Source organism: Galendromus occidentalis, unplaced genomic scaffold (assembly GCF_000255335.2).
Source record: "Galendromus occidentalis unplaced genomic scaffold, Mocc_1.1 scf7180000076600, whole genome shotgun sequence".
In the NCBI taxonomy this organism is placed as follows: Eukaryota; Metazoa; Arthropoda; class Arachnida; order Mesostigmata; family Phytoseiidae; genus Galendromus; species Galendromus occidentalis.
In genome coordinates this window covers 36629-46384 of record NW_003804589.1, presented here as the reverse complement: position 1 = coordinate 46384, position 9756 = coordinate 36629, and the positions used below count along the sequence as shown (strand labels likewise).

Here is a 9756-nt window from a genome sequence, read left to right as displayed (position 1 = left end):
CTCGTCGGCGAGCACCCATTCGAACGGGGGGTTTGCGCGACCGACGCCCGCTCCTACGATCGAATCGAAGAGAGATGCTCTGTACTGGGGGATCATCGCTCGCATAGGCAGCTGGCGGGAATGGTAGACTCAAACCTGTCATTGAATTCATATATCTTCTCCTGGGGGAAACGGACTATGTATTTGATCAGTGGGTTTTCGTCGATGAGCATTAGAGGCTCGGTCATAGGGTAGAAGAAAGACGTAACAGGGACGACCTGTTGATTTGGAGGATGCAGAGATTATTCCGTATCGGAAAGAGTTCATTGATCACACAGGCGCATTTCTTCTCGTCGTTCTCGAGCGTTGATATTTATAGAATGAAATATCCAGCCAATAATTTTCCATGGAGTTATTTTATGGGTGTGAATGTTACGGCTATTCGCTTCCCCTCGATGCTGCTGCTTTCGGCATTATCAAAACATGGATGATACCGGGATACCGTCGCCCAGCTTGTCCACGGACAGTGTTGTAGTAAGTGTCGAGAATGTTTTCAGGGCTTCTGCTTCCGGCTTCCCTGCTTCTTTCCCCTGCATATCGCTTGGCTGCGTCGTGAAGTGGAGCGTTTCTCCACTGTTTGAATTGATATCGAGTTCTGTGTATATTGTTCTTTTTCAGTATTTTCATATAGTCGTTCCGGAGTCTTCCTCCGCCAGTTCACTGTTTCATTTTTCGGTCGAGAATTCGGCGGCGGCGGGGATGGCGGTAGCAAACATGTTTTATAAGGTTCCCTTTGATACAACTGAATGCTAAACCTATTCCAGCACTTCACAGTTATCGTGTTGAACTTTGGAAAAGTCGAAATCTTCACCGGTGGCGCGTCGGAAGGTGTCTACGACGTCCGCGCATGTCGTCTCGAAGTGAGAGGTCGCGTCATAAGATTGAGAAACGAAGATCTGGAACAGAAAAGAACAAGTTCAGGCGTCCGCGCGAATCGCGGCAGCGAATTCCGTGAATGAGCGAGTGTGCTCCTGGAGAGGGATTCGTCTCGAGAAACGCGGACTCACCTGGCTCTCCTCGCCGAGGTCTTTGGGCTTGTAGACGTCGCTGATGTGGACGAACTTCTGTTTGATGGGACCGAGGAGGTCCAAACCGGGTTTAATCTCAGCCTCTGGGTTCGCGGTTTCGACGGTTGTCGAGACCATCGCCACGAACCAGTTTTTCGAAGCAACTTGATGAGTGTAGGACACCATTGAAACATAGATGTCGCTCTTGCGGCCGACTTGCTTCTGAGGAATGATGATCTGGCAGGAAAGAGAATCTCTGGTGTTCGGGATCGGATGATTCATCAGGCAGATGCATCGAATCACCTGGCCCGTCTTCTCGACACGGTCCGGAACGTAGGTCGGATCGCAGAATACTTGCTTGCACTTGGCAGTCTCACCGCCGCTCTTCACTCCGACAACTTTGCCTGTCGATGGGAATTAATTTTCCTGATTATGTTATTCTCCCTCGGGGGACTCGATGGAAGAAATCCATTCCAAGAGATTGTCTCGAATGCTTGAAGATTATCTGAACAGTCAGTCGAACGTCGAATGCTTGCATATACATAAGTGACGAGCACTCCTTCAATTCAGAAAATTACCGTTTTCGAGTACGATCTCGTCTATGGGCTTTTCCAGCATGTAAGTTCCGCCGTAGATGGCGGAGAGCCGAGCGAAGCCTTGGGGCAGTTCACCGAGTCCGTAGAGTGGGTACAAATACGGAGATTTACCGAAACGGGCCAACGAGTCTGAGTAGAGCTTGACGCGACGGATCAATTCGCCGCAGGGCTGAGCAAGGTAGAGATCATCACGGAACAGGGCGAGAGCGTGTCCAGTGAAGTCGTGGGTATCCTTGTCGAGACCGAACTTCTCGTAGAGTTGAAGCGAAGTGGTGATGTTGGGATTAACATCCTTCCAGGTCTTTTCTTCGTCAAAGTTGAACTCCTGGATGTAGACCAGGAAGTTCCGGAAACGACGTTTCTCGAACATTCCCATCAGGCCGGAAGCCAAAGCTTCTTTCTCATCGGCCGGCACCTTGTGGATTTTCCCGGCCTTGTAGACGTAGGATCCCTCGCATGACTTGAACTCCAAGTAGCGAGTCACTCCCGTATGGATCAGGAGCTTGACGAGTTGGCCGTTGGCCATCAGAAACTTGGGAATGAGATCGACGTTCCAGTCGCGGCTGCGTCCATACTCCTCCAGGTTCAGACCTTCGACGGGCATGTTGAACTTAGCGAACAAATCCTCGAGGGGAGTGATGGACGCGGACTCACCCCCGTAATACTTATTGCGGTCCATATGGAGGACCTTCTTGCCAGACACGGAGAGCAATCCGGACAGGATGCATTCCTGGAAATAATTTGCATGGGGGCATTTATGAGTGCCGAGACTTTCTCTTGAGACTGGATGAGCTTCTCGAGATCCGCGGCCAGTCCCGCAGATGGAGGCGTTACCGTGGAGAGACGACAGTCTTCGATCTCCATCGGTGGAACCATCAGAAGTTCCTGCTCACGATTCCCTCCGCTCGAAAAAGCCTCCCACAATATATGCTCCCAGTCGAGGTTCTATCGACGTTAGGGAGGTTGGAAGCATCACGACCGCGCCCAAGCTGCGTAAGTGGACGAAGTCCATCATTCGGTAGAAAGAGAGGAAATAATCGACGGAAGGGCATCCAGATGGCGACCGGCTACGCCCGTCGGCTAGATTCTCGGAAAGAAATTCTCGTCGTGGAAGTCCGCTTTGGAATTCAAAGTCTTTCTCGTCAGCGATTTGATTTACTCCGAATTGGATTTCCGTACGTGCAATCTGGAGTAGTCCACCTCCTGACCGTGAGGTCGCCAGCGGGTCGTGCTAGAAAATTCCATACAGAGAAAAGGAATTCTCTCAACACGCACTGGGCGCACGGTGGTAACTTGCGGCAGCCCGACAGAAGCCATGAGTCATCGTCAGAGCAGACGTTGACCCAAAGTTGCATCCAGCATCGGACATTTCAATCCGAACTTCCACCGGTTCCAAACGAGGCCTAACCTCTCACACATGCGCCGGTCGGAATGGACAATTATCTCGAACGCGACTTCATGGCGAAAATTCGCAAGCATTGAATCCTCCCTCTTATTGAGCGACGGTTTGCCGTAAGATCTTCCAGGTCGGATCGATTGCTGCTCAGGAAAACTCATGGAGTTGTTCTAGATTCTCGAACCCCGAGGGCATCGCTCCTTGTGACTGAGCGATGAGAGCACGAGAAAGTTCCCTCCAGCCGTACAGATCGTCCGAGCGCTCCTCACGGGAATTGCCGCAACGACCGGGATGAGAATCATCGCAGGTCGTCAGACCATGATTTACGATCAGAAACATCCATAATGCCGGGGCCGAGTCTCCCATCGGCTCTACGTCCGTGAGTCCGCGGTTTGGCCGTTGAATCGCACTTCAATGCCTACCCTGTCGCGACTCGCGAATGGTAGCAGGCTCTTATCTTTCCGGCGAGCTCCACGGAAAGAAACTCCCTCAATCAGTTCGTGGATGTTCGTCGGTAACGTCAATTACCGGCGCAGGCTTACGACAGGCGGAGCTGTCCCTATTCCTCGAGCTTGAACCGCTCCAGGGTTTGTACGCCGCGCTCGTGAGGCGCGCAATCTGCGTGCAATCTGATTTGCCGTCACGCAGACCCTGTCTCTGCCGCGAGCGTGCACGATCGCGTGGAGGTTTCGATTGCTGCCGGGTGGTGATTGGAAGTGGAAGAGGTGCCACGATGCTGGTGTCCATGAGAACCAGTCGGAATCGCACGTGATAAGCTCCGGTTTTCGACAAAATTTACCTTGAGTCCGGTGCCGAGAACGATGGCATCGTATTCCTCATCCATTCCGAATCGAAGATCGTGCAACTAACGGCAGAAATCAGTCAAGCTGCGACCCACCCACTGACAGCACAGCTGGGATATGACTGGTGGCCTAAAACGAGAGAGAAGCTCGTCACTGCGTAACCGAGAGGGCGCCAAAATTCGAAAAGAAAAATTTGAGTCGGTGTTCATCATCGCCATCTATGGCCGTCATCTTCGAGCTCTGTCCTCAGACGTCAATAATTCGTCAATAATCCGGGACCGATCCGAGATTGATCAGAGGCGGCGAAACTTTCACGAGATCGACCGGCGCTCTCCATCGAACGCTCGCTGATTCTCGATTTGCATGGGTGACGAGACATCATTGTCGTTAACTACGCTCTTACGAGGAAGTTCTCTGGATTGCACGCATGCGCTCCGAGCTTCCTGGACGAATATCAGTGGGGGAACCACGAGAAAAACACTCGTCGATGGTCTCGGGAGATCGGAAGGAATACTTGTCCCTCACTCATAGAAGCATCGTTCAGAGCCGTCCTCGAGGATCATGCTCAAGCTCCTCGAGTTCCCGAGAGATATCCTCGGCGTCTTCTCACCCGAGGCAAGGGTTTCCTCACTGTGGCTGCATCCACTGAATCCAGAGCTCAGATCAATCCGGAGAGACTCTGGCAATCGAGGGATGGGGCGCGGATTCGAATTTCGGCGCCACGCCTAAGCTTCGTCGTCGTCGTTTTCGCATCTCGTAGTACCAGCTCAAGCTCCATAATTTTTCACCCGAGGGAGGAGACGACGAACGTCGACATTTTGAAGCACTTTCCTCTCGAAATTAGGAGATTTGGTGAAACCAAGGGGAAAGGCATCTTCAGGATGGCTGATGCCTCCACTCGGAGTATCCTGTGCAGGTGAATTTCGCTCGAGTAATTCTCTTACGGCTCGGTCTAGTTTACACGGCTCGCTGGGGAGCCATATTGAAGCCTGGTCCACAAGTGAAAGCTATCCGTTATTCGTGTTGCTTGTCATCTCGAACTTGATTTTGTTTAATTTACTCCTGATTTCACATGACCGATTCTTCGGCGGACTGTCGAGGGGGATGTCGCGTACGGTCTCCGCCGGATCGTGTCCGAAGCTTCATGTAACTTTTGAGTCGACAACTAGACTCAACATGCTCTTCAGTTTTGCCGGCTCTTGCGTTAGACGGCTGCCCGATTCAATCGTGCATTCTGCAGACGTGATGTCGACGGTTCTCGGGGAAATCGGCAGAGAGATTTTTCCCAGGGAACGGTGCTTCGATATCCTAGCGTAACCTAGTTCTGCAGTATTTTCAGCTACTGGTGCATATGCTCCCTAAATAGAAAGCTCCCCATTTTTAGATACTTCCTTTCAAATACGTGCCGAGATGGCGACCAGTGCCGATTTTCCCACGACAGAACGACGGGGATCGTGGACAATGTATGCCGGTAAGTAACATGCTGGGCAATCGAAATTCTGCCGCTCGCATCTTGTTCTCACGCCCTCTCATAGGTTGATTCCGTTCATTTCTGGTTTTCCTGAGTTCGCCAGTATGTACTTGGTTTCTGTCGACTTTCCGCTATACGAGTAGTTGCTCAGCCGGATGCGCTGGGGGAAGGCCCATGCCGTGACGACGATGCTCTTGGCGAGGATCAGCTGCGAGTCTTGAGATCGTTGGGAGGTTTCGTGTGCAGAGGATCCGATCTGACAGCGAACGGAATAAACAGAACTTGTCCAGCGCCAGCCTTCGGGCGATGAATCACCCTAGGGAGGATGCCGTGACCGGTTTCGCCGATATCTATTCTTGAGGTCGGATCCGACCGCGGAGGGCTAGCAGGCCTCTAGCGATGAGCATGCACGGAGCATCTACTGAGCTTGCGGAAAATGATGACTTTGCTTTTTCCAGATACTTTCAAAAAGGCAGCTGCCGCTACGGCGCTCGCTGTCGTTACGACCATATACGCAAGCATTCGAACGGCAACAAGGAGCTGATATCCAAAGGAAGACAATTCAAAAACGACGTCAACCAGAACCCTCATTCCGCTGGTCCGTCATGTAGGTGGAAATTGAGTTCGAGTCCCGTGATCCATTCCTCAATGGTGATGCAGAATGGACTTACCACAATACTCCGGAAAATTCCTTACGACTTCCGACGTGTCCTCAGGCTCCACATCCTCAGTGCGTACTGAGGGCAAGTCATTTGTGGACTCAGTTCGTGGCGCGATTTCGAAGGAAGACGCGGAAACAGCCCGCCTGGCAGGCCTCCCATTGTGTGAATATCATATGATTTCGGGAGTTTGTCCAGATAAGAGATGCCGAGCGGTGCATGGCGATCTCTGTGAGATTTGTAGCAAATACATCCTCCATCCACACAACCCTGAGCTGAACACTCAACATCAGAAGAATTGTCGGGAAACTCATGAAAAGGTAGACGGATGTCTGTCGTGGGCAACCGCGTCCCATCTCTCAAGTCGATATCTTCGCGGTGCGCGGTCTTCCCGAATCACCGACCTACTCGACGTACGATTCCGACGCTTGTCCTATTCTTTCAGTACGCGGAATTGGCGGCAGCGATCGCCCGTTCAGCGAAACTACAGTGCGGAGTCTGTATGGACATCGTTCTGGACAAAGAACCGGAGCTTTCAAGGAGATTTGGGATCCTTGAAAACTGCTCCCACGTCTTTTGCCTCACCTGTATCCGACGGTGGAGACAAGTGAAAAACGTTGACGTCAAGGTGATTAGGAGCTCTCGGATAAAATGGCTGCGCGATCTGGAAGTCCGCTCAAGTACCTACTCATATTCCGTTTTCAGTCGGCCCGAGGATGTCCCGAATGTAGAACCCCATCGGACTTTGTCACGCCGTCGGCCTATTTCGTGGAAGGTGGCGACGACAAGCTCGCTCTAATCACTGGCTACAAGAACGCGTTGTCCTCGAAGGATTGCAAGTATTTCAATCGCGGGAAGGGCACGTGTCCGTTCGCCAACAAATGTTTCTACAAGCACGCCCTACCGGACGGGACACCGGCGCCGGATGCGGGACCTCCGACGACCAGGCGTCGTTACGACGCTAATGGACATTTCCAAGAATTCGCAGTGAGTGTCATTTTGCCCTTCAAGCCACCACGTTGATCACTATTCTTCTGCACTCGTGGGAACATATCGAATCTCGCAACGGGAGCCTCATCCGCAGGAAGCTAATCTCGTCCGATCCTCGATTGCAGCCTGATATGCTAGTCATGCAAATGTACGACGTCATGATGCCGTCGAGAGACGAAATGGACAGTGATTTCTCGTTCGAGTATTCATTCGACAACTCTTTCGACTTCGATTATGAGGATGATGACGTCGACGTCACCGATGATTACGACGACGACGATGACATGTCTCCTGATTAGGAGGCTCGTCCACCGTCATCCCCCGCTCAGCCAGCGAGTCAATCAACGAGTCAATCATCGGGAAACTTGCGTGAAGAAAACAAGAAAGCATCATAACAAGGCGAGCCGTCAGATATCGAAGAGAGGATGACTGAGTACATCGTGTGATCTAACATCATAGGACGGAGCAATTCACTGAACGAAGATCGACAGAAACGAAATTATGCGGACGACATGAGCTGCCAAATCAACGCTAGGAGCAAAACGCTAGGATACATTGAATCTATTAAATTCTAAACCAAGTCAGTACATTACGGTCGAGCCAACAAATCGTTTGCATCAGTGGATATGAGCATCGACCGCGACACCAATCCCGATGAATCGAACTGCCAGCGCAGTCAACAATTGTGTATGAGTGTGAGCAGAATCTAATCACTCGAGGTCCGAGCTGGGGCTCACTTTCCGATTCCCGAGCATCCGTCGCCCGATCTGGACGCGGTGCAAATCTAAACTGCGAGGCAGAGACAAGTCGTCGCATCGCTCGGTGCTGCTCGCATCGATGGAATTCGGCTGTTTGAGCTCTTTGAAGTAATTACGACGATCTTCAGTTCCCTTGTCCTGTATACAGGACTCTACGATCTCCAAGTGAGACCGACTCGTCATTCGATTCTGTGGGCGAGCTTACGCGGCAAAACGATGTCCTCGACAGAGACTTGTGATCTCGTCAAATGCACTATCCCCGCGGCGCGGTTCGGGGGGGCCGGAGGGAAATCTCGGTATCATCACTATCAAAAAAACTACTCCACTGAGTGGGAGAAGCGGCTCCACCCCGTTCAGTTCTCATGTCATTGTCGGGAGGCCATCGATCAATCGCGATCGAAGTCATATCATTTGCCGTCGGCCTCGAAATCTAGAGCAACAAGCAAATAATCTCTCTCAGGTCGAGAATCGAATGCACCTGAAGACAGCGAGGGAAGCTTCCCCGACCTTCATAGAATACCGTCGAAAAACTGGAGATCCTTGACTGCCGGAGTCTGCTTCCTCGGCAGGTCACTTTGTCATTCTAGTACCATCAAGGATTGTAGCCATGCCAGTATTGGAGGAGAGATCGATGAACGTGTCCATCGATTTGGTGATGGCGTTGACGGTGCCTGGAACATCAGTAGAAACTTCGAGTCGCTCAGAGAAACCCTAAGGGCACAAATTCAGATATTCGCCGAGGACAACATGGATGCGTTGAGTTGAAGTAAGGGTTGAATCGAATCATCGTCGACACCCATCTCAATAGCCAAAGCTCTCTTGAAGAATAAGTCTGTGTATACATAGAGTGATACAGAGAAGCCGCGCGACCATCGATGTCGAGGGAACACACGGGATCCGTATCTTCGCAAAGGTCGCGTAGCATCGTTGGAACCAGCTGTGATCGACCGGCCTCGGGGTGCTCGCTAGGCTCAGCAAGGGGCCGGTTTTCAATATATAGAATCCACGGACCGAAAGAGGAAGCCACTCGTCGTCAACATGTGAACAAGAAACTTCCGCAACGCAATCGCTTCTTTCCGATAACGCTATGCTCAGCGCCGGAAAGATAGCGCACCTCTCGACCCTCCAGCATGAGCGAGCCATGCTCGAAGGAGAAATCGAGGGGAAGGACTGCGCGTGAGCTCGTTCTGACAGTCAAGGAACGAGAGCAATAAGAGCTACAGATCGAGGTGGATGAGGTAGATTCGGAAACTGGTGAATGAATGTAAAAGGTTACACAGGGCTTTCTCTCCCGATTCGTGTGAGCTGTCGAAGAAAACTCTTATGCATTTGTTACCTCCAGATGTCGGATCCGTTTGCCATTGAATGTGATTCCATCAGAATAGAGAATCGATTACAGAGTTCAAATCAGAATTGCGTGAGTAGCAGACTCAGGATTGCCTTCACTTTTTCGATACCATACCTATAAATCGTCATAATCGTCGCAAAACAACGCAGGTCTCTTTCCTTCCTTTCATCGATTTGTATTGAGAGGGTGCATGTCCACAGGAACATTTCTTGGGATGGGAAAAAACGCAGGAGAAAGAAGACGAGAATTCAATTACCCACCGATATTTGGGTTGATCCATGTGACCGTAGTCAATACGAGTTCCATCACGTCGCGACGGTGCGGGTCGCTCGCCCGATCCCAATGGCTTGCTCATTGGAGCGAATCGAGAAAGAGTTCCCTGCAACTACATGCATAAATAAATATACCTCGAATCACACCGAGTCCGAGAAGCACAGCCGCTCCAGACGACTCCCATGTGAGCAGCGGGGCAGGGAAGGCCAAACTTTCCTTTCCTCTCGGTTGACTAAAAAGTAAACCTTCTCTTTTGGTGAGTCGCAAAGCTGCTGATCCAGACTAAGACCATCGGATTCCTCGTCAAAAATTTGGAAAAAAAACGGAGTACCCCGTGCTGACCGCCACAGAAGCCGGGGCGGCAAACTGGAGAAAATTTCAATTTCAATATGGGATTTATTGGGGCAAGTTTCTCA

The 9756-nt window shown here is 51.2% G+C and overlaps 2 protein-coding genes across 2 annotated transcripts; one reads left to right on the top strand and one right to left on the bottom strand.

Moving 5' to 3' along the window:
• Window positions 1-322: 322 nt before the first annotated feature.
• Window positions 323-3962, bottom strand: Gdi (GDP dissociation inhibitor). The gene is made up of 4 exons (XM_003739846.2): window positions 3838-3962; window positions 1625-2372; window positions 1047-1450; window positions 323-935 (listed from the first exon to the last, which is right to left on the bottom strand). The coding sequence occupies exons 1-4, from the start codon at window positions 3880-3882 to the stop codon at window positions 795-797; spliced, it is 1338 nt and encodes a 445-aa protein (XP_003739894.1). The 5' UTR covers window positions 3883-3962; the 3' UTR covers window positions 323-794.
• A 682-nt stretch (window positions 3963-4644) lies between these two features.
• LOC100898632 (probable E3 ubiquitin-protein ligase makorin-1) lies at window positions 4645-7260 on the top strand. Its single transcript, XM_029110500.1, has 7 exons — window positions 4645-4757; window positions 5226-5312; window positions 5771-5914; window positions 5973-6291; window positions 6417-6599; window positions 6677-6958; window positions 7087-7260. The coding sequence occupies exons 1-7, from the start codon at window positions 4723-4725 to the stop codon at window positions 7258-7260; spliced, it is 1224 nt and encodes a 407-aa protein (XP_028966333.1). The 5' UTR covers window positions 4645-4722.
• The last annotated feature ends 2496 nt before the right edge of the window (window positions 7261-9756 follow it).